Source organism: Tursiops truncatus, chromosome 7, assembly GCF_011762595.2.
Source record: "Tursiops truncatus isolate mTurTru1 chromosome 7, mTurTru1.mat.Y, whole genome shotgun sequence".
NCBI classification, from domain to species: Eukaryota; Metazoa; Chordata; class Mammalia; order Artiodactyla; family Delphinidae; genus Tursiops; species Tursiops truncatus.
In genome coordinates this window covers 85685210-85711052 of record NC_047040.1, presented here as the reverse complement: position 1 = coordinate 85711052, position 25843 = coordinate 85685210, and the positions used below count along the sequence as shown (strand labels likewise).

The following is a 25843-nucleotide window of genomic DNA, read 5'->3' as shown; positions in this document are numbered from 1 at the left end:
TCCTGATTTTATAGACATTACTAAGCCAAAGAAAGATGTACCACACTGAGGGGCAGGGCTGAATGAGAAAGAATCAAAGAGCCAAGGAGAAGCCACCAGCACTGGGAGCTATCCCTGGTGCTGCTCTCAGACCCGGGGCCCATGGCGTGTCTGGCCCTCTTACCCTTTGTTTCCAGCATTCCTCAAACAAACCGAATTCTGATTTCCAATTCTTACCTTGATTTAAAATGCTTCTGCTCTCTTGTGTTCCTGACCTTAATTCCTGTTTGCTTCCCCAAGATGTTGATTTGATTATTTTCCCAAATGAAAACACAACCTGACACCAAACTGCTTCATCTGTTGGACATTTTTTGCTTTGAAGTTTTTGACCTAAAGTTATATCTCTTTATCTCTAACGCCACCAATCATGGTTATAAAGAATGATCAGTGTCCCTTTTCCCTAGAATTTTTTCAGGAAATCTTAAATATGCTTGTAGCAGTAATTAACAATAATCAGAAGGTTTGAAAAGAACTAAGAGTATTGCTAACTCATTCCAGGAAAGTAGTAGCTAAGTACTAGTGTTAGGGCGACAAAAATATGCCTTACAAGTGTAAGCACTACTTCTCTTGTGCCCATGGCAGACATCACTGATCTATCATGGGGTTATTTTTTAATCCTTAATTTGGCCTTAGAGTCCTCAACAATTTCCAAACAGCCATTAAGAGCCAAAGATGGAGGGCTTCCCTGGTGGCGCAGTGGTTGAGAGTCCGCCTGCCGATGCAGGGGACGCGGGTTCGTGCCCCGGTCCAGGAGGATCCCACATGCCGCGGAGCGGCTGGGCCTATGAGCCATGGCCGCTGAGCCTGCGCGTCCAGAGCCTCGCGTCTGGAGCCTGTGCTCCGCAACGGGAGAGGCCACAGCAGTGAGAGGCCTGCATACCCCCCCCAAAAAAAAAGAAAAAAAGAAAAGAAAAAAGAGCCAAAGATGGCATGCAAATAGAAACCTATCTCTCATTCCTGAGTTAGTATAAACATGTGGGTTTTGAAGAAGGTTTTGCTTTTTTTTTTTTTAAAGTCTCAGTTGGAATACTGTTAGAGCATATCTTGATGGTCTGAAGAGGGTAGAAGCACCCTTACAATTCACTTACATAGAAAGCAAGTACACCATTATTAACGAATCAGAGCTTTCTCTTCTAAGACTGGAGGTGTTAGCCTTATGTCCTGGATAAACTCCAACTTAGGTAATTACATTCTGCTTACCTCACACCCCCTGGCAATTTTTTCAAGTGAATCCAGTATTATTCTTCACTTCCTACCCTAACTTGCTGTGCATTGTTGTGATGAGCTATTAAACAGCTGCCATGCTTCACTCTATGATGGGGACTGTGCTTCACTGTATAATTTGTAACCATTCACAGTGTGCTTTGGAGTCTTTCACGATATAAGTGTTACCCTAAAATGCAAGATATCATCATCATTCTAAAGGGATACAGTACAACTGCTTATTTCAGTTAAATTCAGCATAACATATTTAGAAAATACCTTATTTCATGGAAAACCATAAAAGTAGGTTAAAATACCCATGAAACATGCTACAAAGATTATATGAAAAGGTATTTAAAGAAAGCAAACTATTTATCAACTATATGAATATTCTGCCAAAGAAAGGAGTAGTAGGAAGAACAAATGCTTAAGACATTTTTATTTGAAAATACATCTGCCTTCATCAGATGGTAAAAATTCCCAATGTCACCCAAGAAAAACAGTGAAGAGAAAAATTGAACGTTAAGTCAATGGGAAATGGAGGAGTGCCAACACTTGGGGAGAAAGAGATCAAGGATAAATACATTTTTTAACATTTTCTTAATTCTCATCAGGACAGCCAGGGAATTACACAAATTCGCTACCATTGAAGACACTGAATTTTCACTACGGATTGCCTGAGGACCCTTGTAGACAGGAACGTACATTTTCACAATACTAAAAAGGGTGCAACTAGAAGGGGATCCTTCAGGTACATGACCCTTCCACAGATGATTGTTATTTAGTAGCGATGCTTTTGGTCAGTGGTTCTCAACATTGGCTGTACAATGGAATAACCTGAGGAACTTTAAGAAAAATGCTAATACTTGGGTTCCAACCCCAAAGACTGATTTCATTGATCTGAACATCAGGAATTTTTTTTAAAGCTCCCCAGGTGATTCTAATGTGCAACCAATGATGAAAACACTACTTGAGGCTACATCTTACCAACCTGATTATAATTGTCACTTGGCTTTTTTTTTCTTAAGGGGGAAAAAAATTCACATTATTTGAGGGCTTGCATATCAACATACATTACTGATACAGGACACATAATGAGATCCCAAATACATGTTTCAAGGGGTGATGCTTCATCAGCCGAGAGAGGAAAAGACTTTATCACCTGAGGATGATATTTCTGAAGGGCTGCAATTCTGATGCAATCTTTTTTTGTAGTGACAAGAAGAATTTCAGCCAGAAACAATAATTCTGTATCTAAGATGTTTTTTAATTTATAGTTAAATTTAATTTATAGTTAGCTCTGGGTATATTATCTGTGCTACAGATTTGTCTTCAGTAAACTATAGAAGCTCATGCTAGCTCTTCCCTGCCACATACCTCTGAGCCATACCTTCTCTGTTCAGAAAATAACCAACTACCCATTACGATACCGATGCTTACTTATCTACCTTCAAGTGGAAGTATGGCACCCTCAACCAACCTGAACATTCACGAGATGTAAAAGAAACACCTGAGAGCAGGAGCAGAAACAAGCTTTCAATCAAAGCCAAGGACTCAGCAATTGCATATAATGATGTGAACACTAGATTCTCTGTCTAAAGGGTAAGATGTAGCTCCACCAACTTTTACTGATTATAACAGCCTTGTTCCACAAGTGTTAACCCCTGAAAAACAGCTGTAAAGAAAACATAACAAAGGAAGACGAAAGAAGAATAAAAAATAAACAGAACAGGTAAAAAATACCTATAAGCAAGCAGGAAAGGGTGCTGCATAGCCCGAGTACTTTAAATGTCGTAACTAAGGACTTACATTTTATAAAGTTATTTTAGTGAACTAAGTTAGTCATGAGAATAGATGGGAAAAAATCAACTCAACATTATAGTGGTGTGTGGATTATCCACAGGAGAGCAAATTAAACTTTATATTCTTTAATAATCACCAAACGCACCAGAAATTGAGGTAGCAACACAAAGAGGTCAATTCAGATGTCTGTGAGTGGCAACTAAAATTGATGAAGTATAACAGAGTAGCAAATTTGATTTTATACAGGGTAAGAGCAGGGAGGATGCACACAGAATATATACCCCCATGCTCTGGGTAAAACACTGTATCTATATTCTCTCTCACTTAACCCTCACTTCAACTCTAAGACTTAATGTTAGGGAAACTAAAGGTCAGAAAGGGTGACATAATTTGACCAAGCTGCACATCTAGAAAGTGGCTGAGCCAAGACTGAAACCACCCAGGTGTGACTCACAACTTTGTTTTCCTCTGCACCATGTCCTGCTATAATACATGAGACTCCTCCCCAACCTCCAACTCCCACTGTGATGTCCTCTGCACTAATCCATCAGCTAACCCCAAGAAGCATCAGCCAGCTACCCAAACAGGACTCAAAGACAAAAGGAGGAGTCATCTGATAGCCCTAAGGAAGAGGCAGGACAGGCATATCACCAAAACTATCACGCAATGGACATTTTCAATATCCTCTGGAGAAAGACATGGAGGGAATGCATAGGAAAAGTTTCTAATCATAAAGGGTAAGTAATTTATACAAAATTTACAAAGAGAAGTATAAAAAATTGATAGTTGTGTATAATATTGGTTCATTCAGAATTTTGGATACCAAGTCCCAGAAAAAAGAGATGATCAAAATCATTTTTACGTTCTGAGTTTTAAATGCTGGAAACTCCTATTCCTCACTCCCAGAATAAGTTTTGTTTTGTTTTTTGCGGTATGTGGGCCTCTCACTGTTGTGGCCTCTCCCGTTGCGAAGCACAGGCTCCGGACGCGCAGGCGGACTCTCAACCACTGCGCCACCAGGCAAGCCCCAGAATAAGTTTTTTATGAGAAGCCCAGTTCCTCTAAGATATTTCTGCATAACATTTACTCCTGATGAAATTGCTCTATGTTATCAATGCTGATTAATCCTATCCTACTAATATTACTAACACAATGAACAACCCTGGTCGCGCATTTCTAACCATCTCATGAATTTTTGCAAGTGGTGTCCAAATTGTGACTGTGTTGCTATCTTAACTTCAGGTAAAAACCTCTCTGCTGCAGTTTTCCCAGCTATTAAATGAAGGAATTGGACTAGAAGATTTCTAAAGTTTCTATTTCTTAGATACTCTTCCGGTTCTGGAAAGTTCTAGTTCTATTTTTTCGTAAAAATATCAACTGCCTAAAACTGAAAATAAAACAAATTTGTCCACAATAGAAATGTGGTTGACATTTTTCTCTGATTTTTCTATTTCAGTTAATAGCCCAATAATTTTAAAACCTATGAATTTTTTTCGTTCATTCTCTCCCTTGTCTTCTATTTTCAACGGAACTCATCACTTAATCCTGGATATTCTACTTTCCCATTGTCTCTTGCTTATGTCCTTTCAAATCCATTCTCACGGGCTGAGACAGAAGCTCCCTCTTCAATTAGTGGAAAATAATTATAACAAGTAATTTCACATTCGGTATTATAAAATGAGTTTTGGTATTATAACATGAAATGTGGTAGCTTTGAATAGACCCTCCCTCTCTCTACAGAATCACTTGGTCTGCTCAGGACATCAGTTGATATTTAATAGAGCAGATGTACACAGGGTTGGACTGAGATGGGTGTCGCAAACAGATAAATCAGTTCTCTACATGTAAATTAACTTACAGTTGCCAGTCATATCCATGAACTTAGACTTAGCTGATGGGAGGAAGTACTGGACTGGAGATTGAATTTTGAACAAGGAAGATATTTCTATGGATACACAAAAATATACCGTAGAGGAGAGAAGAAATGCCAAAGTGATACTTCCTCTATTGGGACCCACTAAGAACGTACATATGAATTTTAGTGTATGGCCGAGGGGGAAATTAAGGAAACAACTTCCACCATTCTCATTTCGTGGTACCTAAGGAACAGCACCAAGATTTTTCAGTTTAGAATAATAGGTAAAACTGAAAGAGAGGCAGGTATTTGTGCAACTAATGAGCTTACTTTTAATTAAAGAAAATTATAACTAGATTTCCTATATTAAATTCTCACTATTAGATTTGCAAAAAATTTTTAAAGTTCCATATTTAATAGTACTGATACACAAAACTGGAATCATCCAAAAGAAAAAGTGACAATTATTAAGAACTAGTTGCACAGAAACACTTATTAATAAAAATAAATTTGTAGGCAACATTGAGCCAAATATAGTAAGAACAAAAACAACCAAACTTAAGGAAAGCTTATAATTTCTAATCACTCAGAGAAGTCTGTAGATAGCAGGTAACAATACAAACCTTATTAGATGTGAGAAAGGTCTGTGATTCACCTCATATTAAGTCAAAAGTACAGAAGACCCACAACACACATGACAAGAGCACACGCATAAAATATTACTTGGATATAATATTCTTAGCAATACTTCTAAGTAGAATTTTGGTACTCAGTCCAGCATGGTAAAGATAAGTCAGTACTAGAGCAAGCAACGCTGGCTTAAAAAAAAGACGGCTGGGGGGTAGGTGTTGACAAGCAAAATCATCTGATGCTCCTAAAGTTACTGAAGCAATACTGGACCACAACTGGGGGCACAGTTCTGGCTCTACAGAAAATTAAAGAAATTATGTATAGGTTAATGAAAGCACTAAAGACATGGTGAGGACACACAAATTAAAGCCAATAACAACAATTACCATTTATTTAAGGCTCATTGTGCCTCAAGCATTTCACAAGTACCTTACATACAGTACCTCATTTAATTCTCACAGCAACCCAATGAGACTGCTAATACTCCCCCTGTTTTACAGATGAGAGAAAATAAATGAGGTGGGAGAGGTCAAACAACTTTCTCAACATCAGCCAGCTGGTTAGCAGAAGAGGTGGTACTACGACATAGCTCTGATATCATAGTCAATTTTCTTAGGCACTATGCCACACATCATCATACAGTACTTGATCTCAGGATTCCTTGTCCAAAGGAACTGAAAGTGATTTAGTTATTGAATTCTGAGAAGACAAAGGGAAAATTAAGTCAATAAACTCCTGCTTATCCAGAAATGAAAGAGATCAGGAGATCTGATGTTTACAAATTCTGTACCTGGTTTTCATAAGACAGTAACAAATGACAAGAAATACATATCTTGGACTTATCAAAAATAAACTTGACCTGTATCAAGTATGTCAAAGGAAGGAGTGAAACATCTAGAAAAGTGGGTCAATGTAACAAATCACACAAGGTTCTAAATGATGACACAGAGGTAAGAGAGGATACTTCCTGCTGGTCAGCTCCATCTAAATGACCCGCCAACACCTCCAGCTCAACATATAACACTCTGAATTCACCATCTTCAGATAAACAATCTATTTCTCAATTCCAGCAGAACGGGTATTCTCCCAGTCACTATGGTCAATACTTCAAGATTATCCCTGACCACTCCTGTATCAAGTAAGTTACCCCACCAACTTGCCAAGTCTACAACCAGTGTAATTATGTGTATTTCCTCCTTTTCATCCATAAGCCACCTCCCTAGTTCATCTTTAATAATGTATTCTAGTAGTTTTTTAACTTGTTTCTCTGCTTCCTGTTTCTTACCCCATTGATATTCATTTGTCAATATCAAATTCCCCATTTTATAATCTAGCCATGGCTCGCAAATGCTTATAGGCTAAAGTCCAAATTCCTTGGCCTTAATTCCCATTTCTAGTCTTACCACCTCTTCACCCAATTAAGACAAAGGTAGTTATTCTCTTCTAGGTGCAATGATCATTCACTGCCACAAATCTGGTTGCAACTACTCTCTCTCTCTTCATAATGTGCCCTCGTACTCACTCTATCTCACCCCCACTTTCCCTCATGGCCAGAAATAACACGGCATTAACGGAAGCAGCAAATTGGAGCCAGACAGTTTGGGTAGCTACAGGATTTCAGGCAAGCTTAACTTAACTTCTGAACCTCTTTCTCACTTGCAAAATGAGCATAATAGTACCTAGCTTGCAGGTGGTTAGTAAAGATTGGAAATAATATACATAAAGTGTATGCTCAGAAAAGGCACTTGATAAATGATGCTGTCATTATTATGCCCAAAGTTTAGTCAGTCTTTAATGCCCAGCTCAGATGCCATAAAAAGCACTCATTTTTTTTTCTACCTTATACTTGGAGTCACCTGACTATGCCTATCATTTCTACAAAGCTCTTACAATTAAGGATCTTGTCTTATACATCCTTATATCCCAGAATACCTTGTATTTACCACACAGGCTTTTTTTAATTATTAAAAGCCACAATTTATTGATCTCCAGAGAATATGCCCTTCCAATATCCAGATATTTGTTTCTGACATTTAGGATTACAGTTTCTGGAATTAAGTTACTAGGAAGGATGTAGTAATAAACAGAATATTGCTTGGCGACTGTGGAATCAGAGCAAAGGGAGTTGGATTAGTAGAGATGATATCTTAATGATGCCATGGTAAATTCTGGTGAATTTTCTCTGCTCTTCAAGAGAGTGTACTTCTGTTGTGACTCATCTTCTGGATTCAGCATCTCTTCTCCTTTGCTTCTGGTTCTTGAATCTTGTGTTTCCACGTATTCTACATTTCATGCAGATTGCAGCCCTTCTGTTAACACATTCTTTTGTTAAGCCATTGCTGTCTTTTCCAGTCAATCATATTTTTCCTGTAGCTAAGTGCCCAGTAAGACTGATTGGACTTGGGGGCTCCAAATGTCTCTCAACCATCCACTTTTAGACGATATTTCAAGGTGAGCTTTGTTCACAGATGACCAATCTCATGGTAATAATCTGCCATACTCTTGAGCCTATAATATACTACCAGGCTCATTAACCCTTTTAGTTCGCAGACTGTGTGTTATTATACCCATTTCAGAGGTAAGCAAATAGCAAGCTTTTAATAAATGATGGGTGAACAACGGGATGAATAAAATCTCAAAGAATTAAATTACTGTTAAGTATATTTTATTGTATCTAATTATTTTGAAGCCCATTTTTAAAGAATTTCCTATATAATAAAGTTTATTTATTTATTTTTTGCAGTACGCAGGCCTCTCACTGTTGTGGCCTCTCCTGTTGCGGAGCACAGGCTCCGGACGCACAGGCTCAGCGGCCATGGCTCACGGGCCTAGCCGCTCCGCGGCACGTGGGATCTTCCCAGACCGGGGCACGAACCCGTGTCCCCTGCATCGGCTGGCGGACTCTCAACCACTGCGCCACCAGGGAAGCCCATAAAGTTTTTTGACTGGAATTTCTTAGGGAATAAGCCATTCTGGGTGAGAGATTATTCCGGTAGCTTACTGTTGAATGGTACATTCCAAGCTGTTTATTTTTTAATGGAAAGTTTTCTAAAACACCCCCAACATTCTTTACAAGAACACTGTACTAAAATGACTTCTGTACCCACTCACCATTCCACACACCAGTACCACAAGGAATGCATATGTTTTATAGGTGCCAGGCAGATGTGGACAGCAGCACATGTGACTTTTCCTCTTGTGTACTCACACTGCTAAAGTATTGCATTTGGCTGGTGTGATGGGGACTGACAAGATATAAGACAGTCCCTACGTTTATTTGAATTAGTAGTAAACTTTAGATCCTCAGGTATTCTATAAAATTACTAGGGTTTTCAGAATTTTGTCCCCCCTTACTTTTCAGCTTGGAGTCATACTGAATGGGCGACCTGTCAAAAATCCTGTCAACTGAAAACCACAATGGTGATGATGGGAATCATAATAAAACCACTAACATTTACGTAACACTTATTAGGTTGTAGGCACTGAGCTCAGTCAGCATATGGTAGTAATTGTTTCCCTCCTCCTAATAAGCCAAAGATACAGGTACTATTTCAATTTCCATTTTACAGACGGTAAAACTGAAGCTCTGGGAGGTTAAGTAATGTATTCTAGGCTGAACAGTGGCAGCAAGTGGTAACAAGCCAAACAAGAATCCCAGTACACCATACTGCTGACTACCAATTTTTATTCAACACTACCTGGAATGGAATGATTTGAATAAGTGATTTTTAGAAAGATAACCAAAGTTTGATCCTTTAAACATCAAAGTCATTTACTTGAAATCTTTCTAAATAATATGCATTGCATATAGCCCTCCTGTAATAAACAAGAGTATATAACGTAACTCGTTCTTGCCTTGATGGCTTTACACTAATGATCGTTCACTGTGCTATGGGAAGCTTGGCGATGCCCTTTGAGCCTGAAGAGGGAAAGAAAGCCTAAGCAGACCTTTTGCTGTGGTTTGAGTTTGTCGCATGACATTCATCTCCATTTTGCGGCAGCCCTGCTCCATGACTCCCTTTGGGTTGATGATGCAATCCCTGAGAACATTCTTGGATTTTTAGTTATTTCTCTACCCTGTGATCTGTGACCTTTGCTTCTGACCTCCCAAATCTCTTAGGACAGGACTACAAGGACCTAAAAAAATGTACATCAAATCTCTGATGTAAAATCAACTCAAGTGTTCTCTATACGTGAGGAGAACAGGGGTAAATCATCCTATAACAAAAGGATAGGCTTTTGTTGTTGCTGCTGAATTCAGAGTGCTTTTTTGAGTGACGTTACTATTATTACCTAAGTTGATGAGAGCAGAAATCTGTTATAATTAGGCATTAACATGGATAATAATTTCTTTAAAAAGTACATTTGAAAAAGCAAAAGTTCGTTCTATGTAACTTCAGACCAACAGAGGGATGGTATATATATGCTGAAACCAAACTCTCTTCTCTTAAGGGGAGTAAGAGGAAGATGGTTACAATACAATCACAGCATGAAAGATTTGCATTAGATACAAAGGAGATTTCTTGACAGTGAGTGGTGTTAAACATTGGAATGATTTATCAAAAGTTTTTAAGTACACTGATTCTATAAAAAAAATTTTTAAATGACATTCAAAAAGAAACACATTTTTACATTCATTTTGGAGAACCAAAATAATTGTTAGCAAATATGGAGATGTTTAAATTTATAAAACCCAAACTTTTCTTCTTCTACTTCAGACCTAGATTAATATTAAAGAAGACAGTACCCACACTTCATTATTTCATATAGCAAAGGTGGTAGTTTTACTAATACTCTAACACTGATACTTTCTCAAAATATCTGAGAAATATGACCACATGTGGTAAGAAGATTAAGGTGCTTCTGGCAACCCCCCCAGAAGCAGAACTCTTAACTACAGAAAACAGAAAGTTTTCAGTGGGGAGCCATGGGGGCTGCCTTCAGTCTTATCAATCTACAGATTCTCAAATTACAGATCTGCTGTTGTTTTCTGACACATCTGCTTTGCAATGTAAAATAGTGTTTTCTTTAATAAGAATTCTTCAAAAAGCCCTTAGGCTCCTTGCCTTTGTTTGCACAGCCTGCGAGTTTTCATTTAAAATTTTCACACTGTTTTAAAAATTCTCCTTTTTTTGTTTCTAAAATAGGCAAAGTCCATAAACCTCTGTTTGGCTTCATATCTTAGCTACATGGAAAAAGGTGGAGAGAAATGTTCAGAGAAATTCTTAAAGTTTCAGTAAATGAGATTACTTCAAATGACCAACATTGTTCTCCTCTCTCCTTTGCTGTCAAAAATCACTCTTATTCAACATAGTTTTGGAAGTTTTAGCCACAGCAATCAGAGAAGAAAAGGAAATAAAAGGAATCCAAATCGGAAAAGAAGAAGTAAAGCTGTCACTGTTTGCAGATGACATGATACTATACATAGAAAATCCTAAAGATGCTACCAGAAAACTACTAGAGCTAATCAATGAATTTGGTAAAGTAGCAGGATACAAAATTAATGCACAGAAATCTCTGGCATTCCTATAGACTAATGATGAAAAATCTGAAAGTGAAATCAAGAAAACACTCCCATTTACCATTACAACAAAAAGAATAAAATATCTAGGAATAAACCTACCTAAGGAGACAAAACACCTGTATGCAGAAAATTATAAGACACTGATGAAAGAAATTAAAGATGGAGACAGATGGAGAGATATACCATGTTCCGGGATTCGAAGAATCAACATTGTGAAAATGACTATACCACCCAAAGCAATCTATAGATTCAATGCAATCCCTATCAAACTATCACTGGCATTTTTCACAGAACTAGAACAAAAAATTTCACAATTTGTATGGAAACACAAAAGACCCCGAATAGCCAAAGCAATCTTGAGAAAGAAAAATGGAGCTGGAGGAATCAGGCTCCCTGACTTCAGACTATACTACAAAGCGAAAGAAATCAAGACAGTATGGTACTGGCACAAAAACAGAAAGATATATTAATGGAACAGGATAGAAAGCCCAGAGATAAACCCACGCATATATGGTCACCTTATCTTTGATAAAGGAGGCAGGAATGTACAGTGGAGAAAGGACAGCCTCTTCAATAAGGTGCTGGGAAAACTGGACAGGTACATGTAAAAGTATGAGATTAGATCACTCCCTAATACCATACACAAAAATAAGCTCAAAATGGATTAAAGACCTAAATGTAAGGCCAGAAACTATCAAACTCTTAGAGGAAAACATAGGCAGAACACTCTATGACATAAATCACAGCAAGATCCCACCTCCTAGAGAAATGGAAATAAAAACAAAAATAAACAAATGGGACCTAATGAAACTTCAAAGCTTTTGCACAGCAAAGGAAACCATAAACAAAACAAAAAGACAACCTCAGAATGGGAGAAAATATTTGCAAATGAAGCAACTGACAAAGAATTAATCTCTAAAATTTACAAGCAGCTCATGCAGCTCAATAACAAAAATACAAACAACCCAATCCAAAAATGGGCAGAAGACCTAAACAGACATTTCCCCAAAGAAGATATACAGACTGCCAACAAACACATGAAAGAATGCTCAACATCATTAATCATTAGAGAAATGCAAATCAAAACTAAAATGAGATATCATCTCACACCAGTCAGAATGGCCATCATCAAAAAATCTAGAAACAATAAGTGCTGGAGAGGGTGTGGAGAAAAGGGAACACTCTTGTACTGCTGGTGGGAATGTGAATTGGTATAGCCACTATGGAGAACAGTATGGAGGTTCTTTAAAAAACTACAAATAGAACTACCATATGACCCAGCAATCCCACTACTGGGCATATACCCTGAGAATACTATAATTCCAAAAGAGTCATGTACCAAAATGTTCATTGCAGCTCTATTTACAATAGCCCGGAGATGGAAACAACCTAAGTGTCCATCATTGGATGAATGGATAAAGAAGATGGGGCACATATATACAGTGGAATATTACTCAGCCATAAAAGGAAACGAAATTGAGCTATTTGTAATGAGGTGGATAGACCTAGAGTCTGTCATACAGAGTGAAGTAAGTCAGAAAGAGAAAGACAAATATCATATGCTAACACATATATATGGAATTTGAAAAAAAATGTCATGAAGAATCTAGGGGTAAGACAGGAATAAAGACACAGACCTACTAGACAATGGACTTGAGGATATGGGGAAGGGGAAGGGCGATCTGCGACAAAGCGAGAGAGAGGCATGGACATATATACACTACCAAACGTAAGGTAGATAGCTAGTGGGGAGCAGCTGCATAGCACAGGGAGATCAGCTTGGTGCTTTGTGACCGCCTGGAGGGGTGGGATAGGGAGGGTGGGAGGGAGGGAGACGCAAGAGGGAAGAGATATGGGAACATATGTATATGTATAACTGATTCACTTTGTTATAAAGCAGAAACTAACACACCATTGTAAAGCAATTATACTCCAATAAAGATGTAAAAAAAAAAAATGTAGGAAGGAGGCAAGCAGAGATGCTCTTCATATAACCCCTCTTCCCAGGAAGTAAAAATCTATGAAATGAGGAAACTCACAGGTAAAATCCACTCTTTTGGCCTTCCCTGGTGGCGCAGTGGTTGAGAGTCCGCCTGCCGATGCAGGGGACACGGGTTCGGGATCCGGTCCGGGAAGCTCCCACATGCCACGGAACGGCTAGGCCCGTGAGCCATGGCCGCTGAGCCTGTGCATCCGGAGCCTGTGCTCCGCGACGGGAGAGGCCACAACAGTGAGAAGCCCGTGTACCGCAAAAAAAAAAAAAAAAAATCCACTCTTTTTTACTCTATTGCAACTCTGACAATCCAATATTATGGAAAATAGGAATATATATATAATGAAATGGTCACAGAAAGATATGAAATTTTTTCTTAATAATCACAATGAGGTTGATACTTGATGTTCTCTGTGTTGACTGAATTGGACCTGAAACCCAGATAAGGACATATTTCTCAACCCAAAGTATACATGCTTCTATTAGCTCCAAGTCCAAACTTCAACTCCCAAGGATACAGTATATTCATTCCCTCATGAAAAAATAAAAATAAATGAATGATTTTTTTAAGGCCTCCACTGGAAACATATACGTTTGATCTTTTTAAGTTAATTATGTGTAACCATAATAAAAAAATTAAACTCATTTTTCACAAAATAATGGGACAGAGGAGGCAGGCAAATGACAAACATATACAAGTATCAGGCCTTGACAGCCTGAGCATTTATCTCTCTTCACCTTAAATCCAACTGAATGCTATTTGAAGCAGATGATATCCACTTTGAAGCTCCCTGATGGAATTCCTCCAGAAAACATGATCCTTTTCAAGGATAAGGGATGCCACTTTGTAATTCACTGTATTTCTACAATTCATTCTTATGTGGTCCAGTTTGTTGGGGGTGGAGATTATCTAGTTACATAAAAATCATGGATATGCCCTCAGCACCAAATCTTACAAGAGAGACAGATGGAAGAAGTCCGATGCTGTGCAGATGTATGTAGTCAGCTACATCCTTTTAATCTAATATGATGGATCGGGGACTGTCCTGTAAGACAGGTGTCATGCTATAAGCTAACTTGTAAGGGAAGAGAGTTTGGATAAATGACAAGATACCTAGAAATTGAAAAAATAAAATAGGGCTTCCCTGGTGGCGCAGTGGTTGAGAGTCTGCCTGCCGATGCAGGGGACACGGGTTCATGCCCCGGTCCGGGAGGATACCACAAGCCGCGGAGCGGCTGGGCCCGTGAGCCATGGCCGCTGGGCCTGCGCGTCTGGAGCCTGTGCTCCGCAACGGGAGAGGCCACAACAGTGAGAGGCCCACGTACCGCAAAATAAATAAATAAATAAATAAATAAATAAATAAATAAATAAAATAAAATACTTTTCTTATACATGAAATAATGGTGTGAGTCTACAGCTGTTTCTTTGACATATTCTTCCTATTCTGCTTCTTTAAGCAAATTTTCAATTTGACTATGAGAATTCTTTCTTAAAATTGTTCATTCTTCCTTAAGTCAAGAAAAGCATGATCTCTTTTTCATAAGGAGTTAACTGGACTTGGGTTGAGGTTCTATTCTGAGCTTACTGGATAGAAAGCGACAGGGCCGGGATTCACACTAGGGCTTTCGGCTCCACAGACAGTTCTCCATTAGGACGCTCAACAAATATATTTTTTTAAATTGCTCATTCCTTTTCAGGTGTCCTCTTTTTCAAAACTTCAATCTTTTGAAAGTCTGCTTTCTAAGACCTTGTGTCCTTTCTTTCATAACATTACCATGACATGTTCCCTTTCGCTCAACATTTCCATCAATTCTCTTTTATAAATCATTTGTTCTTCACTGGCCAAAGTCACGTACTAGGGTCCAAAACCTCTTTTCGGGACAGGCAGTATAGAAAGACTTTCAAGAGGTTGGGTTCTAAAATAGGGTAAAAAATGTGTTTGATTTCTACCTATACCTTTACTATCTATATGAGTGTAGGCAAAAAGCTACTTATATTTGTATGGCTGGGTTTCTTCAACTATAAATGGAAAATATCTTTTAGAATTGTTGGAAGAATAAAATGCTAAAATATGTATAATATGCTTAGCATAATGCTGGGCTAAAATAAGACTCAGGAAGGTTAGCTGTTATGGTTAGCTCTACCTTCTAAAGATGACACTGTCAGAAAGCAAGTTGCAAATTCCTCAGATGTTCGGATTTCATAAGACTGAGACCTGTGCAAAGGTCTGGATATATAAAATTCCCTAGTTCTACTAGGCTTTGCCTTTATGACAGTTGCATGATCTAGAGTAGGAAAATATTGGCTTCCTCTAGTCAACATCTAGCTCAGTAAGCTGCAGAATTGCTCCCTTTTTTCCTCTCCATCACACACCATCGGCACCATGGAACTCTATGTGAAATTTGCCTTCTTGAAACACACAGTAAAAATTCCTTCATTTTCAATCTAATCTATATCCTTTAACACAAAATAGTCATCCTCTTCAGTACATTCCAGTAGTGAGTCTCATCCCACTAAGTCTTGAGATCACATTTATCTTTTGGTATGCTGCAAACTGAATATCTGTATTTCTTCAAAATTCATATGTTGAAATCCTGACTCCCAATATAATGCTTTTAAGAGATGGGGGCTTTGGGAGGTGATGAGGTCATGAGGGTGGAGCCCTCATGAATGGGATTAGTGCCCTTATGAAAGACAGCTCAGAGAGCTCCCTTGCCCTTTGTACCACATAAGGACACAGTAGGAAGACAGCCATCTATGAATCAGAAAGCAGGCCTTCACCAGACATCAAATCTGCCTTGATCTTAGACTTCCCAGCCTCCAGAACTGTGAGAAATAAATTTCTGTTGTTTATTAGCCCCCCAATCTATGGTATTTTCTTATAGCAGACTAAAAGGACTAAGACATGGTATTAATATTACAAAATCTGTTTTGTTGACTACCGATCATCTGGCAGGCTTGGATGCCTTCAGTACTGAAGGAGCCAATATATATACACCCTAGCAGCAAACGGAGATACGGTACATGAAAAGGCTCCAGTCAGAAAAATCCAAAAAAGGTGTGTTACTGAAATGTTCCCTGGTCACCTAAGCTTACAGACATTGCAACTGCATGAAAAAGGGTTAGATGTTTATTATCTTCCTTTAGGTGAACATGGTTCATGTACATCCTAGAGTAAGGCATGACATTTAGCTCCATTTGCTGTCATTTATAATTTCTGCCAAAAGTGGGTTATGAATTTCCCTATATTCTTAAAGAGAATTTACTGGCTACCATTTAATCTTTCTTAATACATCACAGTTATCCATTTGATGTACAAGCTGTACAATCATGGAGGAATGTCTGCAGGGGTTCATCCATGTGTAGAGTTGCCTGTACTGCCCTAGAATGGCTCCAGGCTGCCATGCTTTTTCACTTCTCATGTATTTTTTTAAACAGTTTATCTCTCTCCTCCCTTGTTGTCAAGCTGTCAGTCAGCTGTCACTTTTCACTGCTGTCAGTGAGCCTGCCTTTATCGCACCCCCAATTTGATGCTGCTAATCTGCTGTCAGCTGAAAAATCAGATAATCAAGACCTCTGAAACTGCATTCACAATAAGTGGTGAGCTGAGCACTCGATGGAGATTCTGAGATAGGAGTTCCAGTTTCTGCTCTGTCTATATCTAGCTGTGTGATTACCAGAAGACACTTAACTTCTCTGGGCCTTGATGCCTTCATCTTTAAAATATGGAGCAGAGCCTCTGTGTGTGTGTGTGTGTGTGTGTGTGTGTGTGAGAGAGAGAGAGAGAGAGAGAGAGAGGGAGAGAGAGAGAGAGGGAGAGGGGGAGGGAGAGGGAGAGGGAGAGGGAGGGAGAGGGAGAGGGAGAGAGACAGAGAGACAGAGAGAGAAAGAGAAAGAGAAAGAAAGAGAAAGAGAAAGAGAAAGAAAAAGAGATCTCACCTAGACTTGAAGGTTGTTTCTCTCCCTACCAGAAAAAAACATATGAAACTTTTTTGTGAGTTAACAGAATGCAGGGTGGGGCACCACTGACCCTTTAATTGTTGAATTCAAGGATAATTTTAGTCATCACTTTATTTAACCTCACTCCTCTGAATTCACTACCAATCATCTCCTTAAAACTCTCTTCCCTTTATTCCACAGGATAATTCTCTCATTGATGACCTCCTGACTCTTTTATCTTTTCTTCTCATTTCAATCCTGGGCTCTTCCTCCACTAACCCCTTAAGGGTCAAGAGTGGGAAAGGCCAGTCCAAAGCTAAAGATCAAGGTCATAAAGAGAAACCGGCAACACTCCTGAGAAGCAGCACCTGTGTCCTGGAAGCCAGCTTGAAGACTGTGTCACGGTGTGCCCAATGCTGCTGATGTGTGACGTAAGATGAGGACTGAGAACTGACAACAGGATTTAGAGGCATGGAAGTCATCAGGGACCTGGACAAAAACAGTCTCAGTGGAGTAGCTTGAAGAAAGAACAATGGGAATGAAATTGGAAACAAGTGTAAACAACTCTTTCAAGAGGTTTTGCTACTAAGAGAAATAAAGAAATGAGGTAGTAGCAGAGGATGAAGTGGAATCAGAGAGAATATTTTAAAGATGTAAAGCAAATAGCATTTTTTGTATGCTAATAGGAACCATCCAGAAAAGAGGAAAATGGATGATGCAGATCAGAGAAAAAAAATTTGCTAGAAAAATAATTTTTAGGTATGCAAGACGGATGGGCTCCAGCAAAGAAGTGGAAACAGGGCCTTAGTCAGAAGTAAGGTCAATCCATCAATAGTTACAGGTGTGAAGATAAAAAATATGCACCCAGAAGCACATAACTGGGTAGATGTAATGGTGGCGGCATATAGAAATTCTCTTCTGATTGTGTCTATCTTTTTCAGTCATGATCTGAGAAGGAAGACAGAAGATTTGGTATTAAAAGCTTACAAAGAAAGGAAAATGCATGATTAGTTACTTAGAAAAGGGGAATTATGGTACACTCGCCATGCAGCTCAACAGGTCCATGTGGATTTAGGGGTCATGAATTTAGAGTAGGCTAATAAGTACGGCTGGAGGTTTTCCTCCTAATCAAATATGAAAGAAAAGGTGCAAAAGATTTGAGAGTACACACGAGAAAGGAAGTATGATGACAGAATGTGGAAGTTAAACTGGAGAAAGAAGGAGGAAAATTAGGACAAGAGAAGAATGAACATAAGGAGCTGGCTCCTTACCATCAATGGATGCTACAGGTTCTGGTGAAGCCAAAAGGCTGCTTGAGTCAGGATGATAAAAAGAATATATAAAGGAACCTCTTTATTTATATTAGGCTGTTCCTTTGGCAGAGCATTTCTTTACTTTCATGTGTTAAAAGAGGGCAAAGGGGAAGACTGTCCTTTATATTCAGGTGGCAATAAATGTGCTAGGTTATAAAACAATGGGGATGAAGGAGTTAATAAGATGAATTAAACTTTATTAAGGTTCTGTTATGTGCCAGGCACTCGGCTGGGCATTTGGCACACATTATTTCATTTAATAGCTACATCATGCCTATGAGGGGATAAGGTAAATATAATCATAACCATTAAAGAACCTACGCTCAGGGTCATTACACTTGCACAGGTCACAGAGCTAGTACGTGGCGGTCAAGACTCAAATATGTGCATGCCTAACTACAGTATTTAAGAGCTTTCCCACTTCAAAATGTTTTAATACATATAATGAAATATTTTCAAGTGAATATTCTTTCTTGCTACTATTTTTCTGGTCTTTGAGAATGAGGCAGTGGAGGGGTGAGGAAGGTAATAGGTACAGCAGGTACTACAAGCCCAATATTGAATTTCTGTATGACAGACATGCTCTGAGTTTTAACAGTTATCAACTTTATAAATCCTCAAATATTTTGCTGAAATATGGCTTTTTCCCTTCCCTGATTAATATACCTTATATTATATATTATTAGAGCACATTGTATTAATAATTTAAGTATATGTTCTGCTGCTTTGTTTTTAAATTAAATTTGAGAGAAAGATAGAACCGTTCAAAATTTTTTTTATTTTTAATCACCTTGGTTATTTTGCCTTTGGAATTACTAAATATTTTTCAACATCTCAACAAAATAATACTCTTTTAAGACTGCAGGCATTAGAATGATTGTCATTCATGCAAATAATCACTTACTTACACTATATGAGTTTGGGTTAGATAAAGCAAATTACCATTTGAAAATAATTCAAATAACACTCTGGGCTAAGACCTTGCTTATGAATGTTATCTTGGCCACAATATTTTTTAACCTTCTTCCATTTAGCTAGATTTATTTATGGAAATACAGTCCAAATTAATAAACTATTCAATTGCCACAGGTGTATTAAACATAGGATGTTGTAGGACTATATCAGATGCAAGTGCATTTTAAAACATACTATTTATTTGGAATTCTATAGCAGTAATAATTAAGATGTGCTATAACTACCTATTCACTTACAGATGTGCATTTTGACAATATATTATTATATGAAAAACTTAAAAGCATGTCAAAAAATAAGGTTCAAAATATGATCTAAAGCAGCGGTCCCCAACTTTTTTGGCACTAGGGACCGGTTTCATGGAAGACAATTTTTCCACGAACCAGGGGATGGTTCAGGCAGTACTACGAGCAATGGGGAGCGATGGGGAGCAGCACATGAAGCTTCGCCTGCTCGCCCGCCACTCACCTCCTGCTGTGCGGCCCGGTTCCTAACAGGCCCGGGGGTTGGGGACCCCTGATCTAAAGTATAAGCTGTGTTCTAGCTAATCACAGATCTAAAGTATAACAATCATATTCTTCAGAAGTTGACATTCTCTCATCACACGTATGAAAATTATATATTACAAATACATATTATATACATATTTACATATATATGAAAATCAACTGTGATCTTAGTTTCACTTAGCTTTATAGTTTTCAAAACTGTAAATAAATCATTAAATATTTTTGACAAATGACCTATACTGACAGGAAGATTAGATAGTTAACAGAAAATTTAATCAAAAGTCATAGAGTCTAAATTTTAATACAGTCTCTGACACTAATCAGCAGTGTGAGCACAAGCCAGTCTGCTTCTCCGGCCTTCTGTTTTCTGAACTCCATAAAGTAAGGATCAGGCAAGTTGTTCTAACTTAAATTTTATGACTCACTAGCTTGATTCGGTATTAGGCAGATTTTTCTTCAATGCAATATTAACTAGTCAGACACTTAAATCAGTATTAGGGGTGTGGAAGAGTGGGTGTCCCCACAGCAAAATCTGGGTGGGTGAACTCAGTTAGTCCAGAACCTAGAGACTAATGCTGACCTCCTGCATAGCATATGTGGATATTAAATTGTCTCCTGCCTTCATTTCAAGGATGGGGAAGAAACAGCTGTCCCTGAACTCTTTTTAAGGACACAGTCAGTTACAAAACAGCAGCATCCCCAGCTAGTATGATTCCCACTGAAGTAAACTTTCTATTCACAAGGGGAAAATATTCCTGGTGGTAGTAAAAACAATTTTGCTAGGTTTAATCAAAAGTGAAAAGGAATTCTAGAATGTTCCCTTTGAGCCACATCATCCATTGCTAATTCAGGGTGGGCCCAGCAATAAGCGTAATAAAAAATATCCTTAGTGACTGAGAAAAAGAAATGGCAATTAAGTGCATTTGCAACCCAATATAGAAGACCTAACTCTTTACTAAGATAATATAAATAATAAAAACTGGGAGAAGGGGGAAAAAAAACCCAGAAAAAACAGCATGGGAAATGAAAGTAATCTAAGCAGTAAAATTTAACACTGATTTACTTAGAAGTTACTATTATACATATAAACCAATAGGCATAAGCTGAATACAAAGGTTGAGACCTATGCTTGACAATGACTTCTGTAGCAAAACAACAAATAAATAAAACAGTAAGTGTTAAAAGCCAAAGCACCTTGCTTTGGCAAACAAATAAATAAGAGAAAAGAAAGGAAAAACTCAGTATCAGAATTAACCATTCAGTGACAGGTTGGACACATGATTATTTAAAATCTTTATAAATCACAGCATGGCGAAATAGAACTTGATTCTCTAACTAATCATGCTTACGCTGAAAAGTCAAAATTGGCAAGAACATCACCGATTTTTACACATTTGGGGAATAATTTATGACACAATATTGAAAATGGAGTTAAACATACTGACCTGCTCACATCAGGAAACCTGATGGGAAAGTAAATAACTTGGCACTTGGGTCTGATGACGCTTTCCAGATCTTTGGGTCTGTGATCAGGAATCAGCTTCATGAATTTTCCAATAGAAGTAAGAAATGACTCCATATTAAAAACCGAGTTGAATACCACCACATCAGCCACCAGGCTGCAAAGGGAAAGGATAAATGCATATGGTGAGCCCACACTTGTTCAGTTATTTTTATAAGCCTAAGACTTCTTTATTAATCAGAGTTTATACTGCACCTTGGGTTTGCAAAGAACTCTGCACTTCCTACCAGTATTTATCAAAATGACTCTAATAGATAAGTTAGTTTCATTAGCATTATATCAAGGGAAGGTAGATTATTGGCATCAGAGAGGAAAGGCAGGAGAGGAATTAAGTGATTTAATGGGATCCTATGACACTTCAAACCAAAGTATTGGGTTGGCCAAAAAAGTCCGTTTGGTGTTTTCCGTAAGATGGCTCCAGTAGCACTTTAGTTGTCTTCAACTTCATTCGAAATAATTTTGTTAGATTGCATTGTGACAGCTGTCATATCAGCGTGCCTTTAAAAAAAAAATCAAAATTGGTGAATTTCTGTGTAGCCATGTTAATACTGAAGATGGGAGAAAAAAGCAACATTTTCAGCATATTATGCTTTATTATTTCAAGAAAGGTAAAAACTCAACTGAAACGCAAAAAAAAAAAGGTTTGTGTGGTGTATGGAGAAGGTGCTGTGACTGATTGAACATGTCAAAAGGGGTCTGCAAAATTTTGTGCTGCAGATTTCTCACTGGACGATGCTCCATGGTCCAGTAGACCAGTTGAAGTTGACAGCGATCAAATCGAGACATTAATTAAGAACAATCAATATTACACCATGCAGGAGATAGCCGACATAATCAAAATATCCAAATCAAGCGTTGAAAATCATTTGCACCAGCTTGGTTACGTGAATCGGTTTGGTGTTTAGGTTCCACGTAAGTTAAGAGGAAAAAAACCTTCTTGACCGTATTTCTGCGTGCGATTCTCTACTTACATGTAATGAAAACGTTCCGTTTTTAAAACAAATTGTGATGGGTGATGAAAAGTAGATACTGTACAATAATGTGGAACAGAAGAGATGGTGGGGCAAGCGAAATGAACCACCACCAACCACACCAAAAGCCAGTCTTCAACCAGAGAAGGTGATGTTGTGTATTTGGTGGGATTGGAAGGCAGTCCTCTATTCTGGAAAACCAAACGATTAATTCCAACAAGTACTGCTCCCAATTAGACCAACTGAAAGCAGCACTCGATGAAAAGCGTCCAGAATTAGTCAACAGAAAACGCATAATCTTCCATCAGGATAACACAAGACCGAGTTTCTTTGATGACCAGGCAAAAACTGTTACAGCTTGACTGGGATCAAGCTGATTCATCGCCGAATTCACCAGACATTGCACCTTCAGATTTCCATTTATTTCGGTCTTTACAAAATTCTCTTAATGGAAAAAATTTCAATTCCCTGGAAGACTGTAAAAGGCACCTGCAACAGTTCTTTGCTCAAAAAGATAAAAAGCTTTGGGAAGATGGAATTATGAAGCTGCCTGAAAGACGGCAGAAGGTAGTGGAACAAAACAGTGAATACGTTGTTCAATAAAGTTCTTGGTGAAAATGAAAAATATGTCTTTCATTTTTACTTTAAGAACCGAAGGAACCTTTTGGCCAACCCAGTGTACTTTTCCGCAATGCCAGGAATTTTCAATATTATCACCAAGTACAGGAGGACCTTTTTCTTTGTGGCCCAACTACCCATGTTGGGTTTCTATGTCGGTGATGTACTTCGTTTTACACCACAGTACTGAGAACAGAACACTTGCCATACTTTTCACTGCCTTCAAGGAGATTAATTCAGATAAAGCTATTTCATACTAAGAGCATACCTTCATAACATGTAGTTAAAGTCTATTTCTCATTTTAACCCTTGCTTCAAGAAACTGTTAGGTTTTTTAAAGTTCTGAGACTACACAGGAAGGATTATATAGAAACTCTACAAATAACTTGTTTTTTTATTATATAGATTTGGAGTAGTCAGAGAAATAGAAGAAGTTGGTGAAAATGGATCCAGAAATCCGTACCACTAGGTCCTACTGATTACATAATGTATTATAAAGGACCACAACACCATGGACCTTCAGAATTAAACGAAAGAAATATAATATTCGCTGTTGCTTTTGATGCAAAGGCTTGATTCTCTCCTTAGTATTTTTTTATTAAAAATAATCTAAAATACATAGTTAGAAGGAAATGTAAAAACAAAGTTTATGTGTCATTAATATGTCAATAGTTTCCAAATTTGCCTATAACATTTTCTTGGAAACCAATGAACACAAATGATAACCATGGGTGAGCTGGATAAACAGGAATATGTACTATGTTCCCTTTATGAATCAAAAAACCATTTTAATAAATCATTGTTTTGTTTTTTAAAATAACCCTCTTTGCTTTAAGCCATGATTCAGTGTCTCAGTGTCACTGGATCTCAATAAAATGCATACAAATGCTTTGATAAGAAGGTATACAAGATCAAATAGAAAAAGCAGTTAGTTTTATTTCACCCTGTAAAGGACATCAAGGAAACTGAAAAGAAGACATGCAAGCCCACAAGACTGTAAAACACAAATGAATAAACAGAGCTTATAGAGCAGGAATACCACAGCAAGTCCTCAGTTTAGTTTAATTCACATTTACTGAGACAGTCAAAGTTTCTATTATCAATACATAGCGGAATGAAAAACTAACGAAAGGAATGTTGACCTGCCACCCCTATCTGCCCCCACTCCTGCAAACTTGTTTTCCCATACAAGTATTTTTTGTTTTTTTAGTTGCAACTTAGTGCAAACTTGGGATTAGCAGTGATTACAACATGGATAATACAAGAGAGTGTCACAGAAGTGCTGACACAATATCAAGCAATAAGGAAGCCAATATAATAATATACCAAAAGTTGAAGGATGTTTTACAGCTAGTCTGTTTTCACCATATGTCACATATTGTAATAGTGACCCACAGGTCATAATACATAGTTATGGCATGTGTTCATCAGTCAGAGGGTTAGTGAAACCTCTATTTAAGGTGAGTGCTTATGTCAGTCATCTCTGAAGTCCTTAACTGTCACACAGTCAAGAAAGAAACCTGACAGTGCCAACAAAAGCAGAAGTCAGCAAGAAAACTAAAGAAACATTTTAAGAAGCTGGAGTCATACTTTTCAAACTGAATCTGAACAGGACTGCTTTCTGACACTCTTATTTTTCCTCTGGACGACTGCAAGCCAGTTTTTTTCTCCTTAAGAATCCCACCAATGATCAAGCCCACTTCTTTCTCTCCAAGCTCGTCTATCAGTTTACGCTCTTGAGAAGAGCAATGCTGAAAAATTATATATAAGCTGTTATAGTCTCATTCCCCCTGAGCAAAGCAATCTTTTCTGAAACAGAGAGATGAGGGGTAGTAAGCTAAAAATTTTTTTAGCCATCTGCCCTCAAACGGCATTCAACCCAACTACTTATATTCTTAAAAACCCAGTTTATGCCAAATTAAAGTTCCAAGATAGTTTACAGAAATATTCTTTTTCATGCATTTCCTCTCTGATATGAGTGGGTGTAACTTCCATTAACTTTAAAGCCACCCATAAAGGGAAAAATAGACTTAATTTTTTTCCCCAGTTATTTCTCACGGGTAATAAACACACACTATCTGAGGAAAAGAATGAGGCTAATTCAAGAAACCAAAAGAATATTACAAATGTTTTCCATATTAATAAAGCACAAAATGATTTTGTTTTTGTTTTTGAAACATATTTTCCCCTCTGTTTCAATATAAAATATTTTAATTTTATTATGAAATTTTAAAACGGTTGCTTTTTTTATGAGACATTTGATGTGAAGCAGCTCCGCTCTATTTTGATAGCGCTGCTACTTCATTTGAAGCAGCTTGTAAAAATGATTGCAGGAAAACATTTACAAAATGCTCAAAACACAGAAGTATTACCATCTAGCTGTTTTTCTATGTCAGTGAAACTATGGAATATACTTGCAAAAGAGCTGGGAGTCTGTTTAAACACATCATCAATCCCAGTTGCTAATAACTATTAAAAAAGGTGAGTAAACTGAACCCAATCACTGCCAAACTGACTCCCTTTGAGTGTTGCAGTTATGTGGATGGGATCCAATAGCAAAGCTGTTTCAGAGCTGTTATTAACTTCTTTCATTAACTAAGCTTCAGGAGATACACTTTGTTGAAGTAACAGTAGAGAAGGACCATCACCTTTGAAATGTCATGGTATTTTAAGGCTATGCAGTTTCAGAAGACTCAAGAGGGGGAAAAAAACCTCCTAAAGATTCATTTTCCATAGTTTTCTCTTACAAACAATAAGGAAAAAAAGGACAAAAACCCCTTGCTCTATTATGCTTTAATTTTTGTTTATTCCTCTGTAAATTTCTATTTTGATTTCAGCTGGATACATGGAAAGTAGCTGGTAAATAAAAGTTGACTAACTGTCTTTTTCTAAAAGTATGTCTCACACAGTAGATGATGGAATCAGGGGCTGAAGAAGGTCCCTGTCACCCC

The 25843-nt window shown here is 37.9% G+C and overlaps 1 protein-coding gene across 1 annotated transcript in view; it reads right to left on the bottom strand.

Annotated features, from left to right (window-relative positions):
- Nucleotides 1–25843, bottom strand: part of GTDC1 (glycosyltransferase like domain containing 1) — a 382423-nt gene that overhangs the window by 186375 nt on the left and 170205 nt on the right. Inside the window, exon 10 of the mRNA XM_019925526.3 lies at nt 21227–21400. Within this exon, the coding sequence (XP_019781085.1) occupies nt 21227–21400 (174 nt within the window). The remainder of the gene's footprint in view (nt 1–21226; nt 21401–25843) is intronic.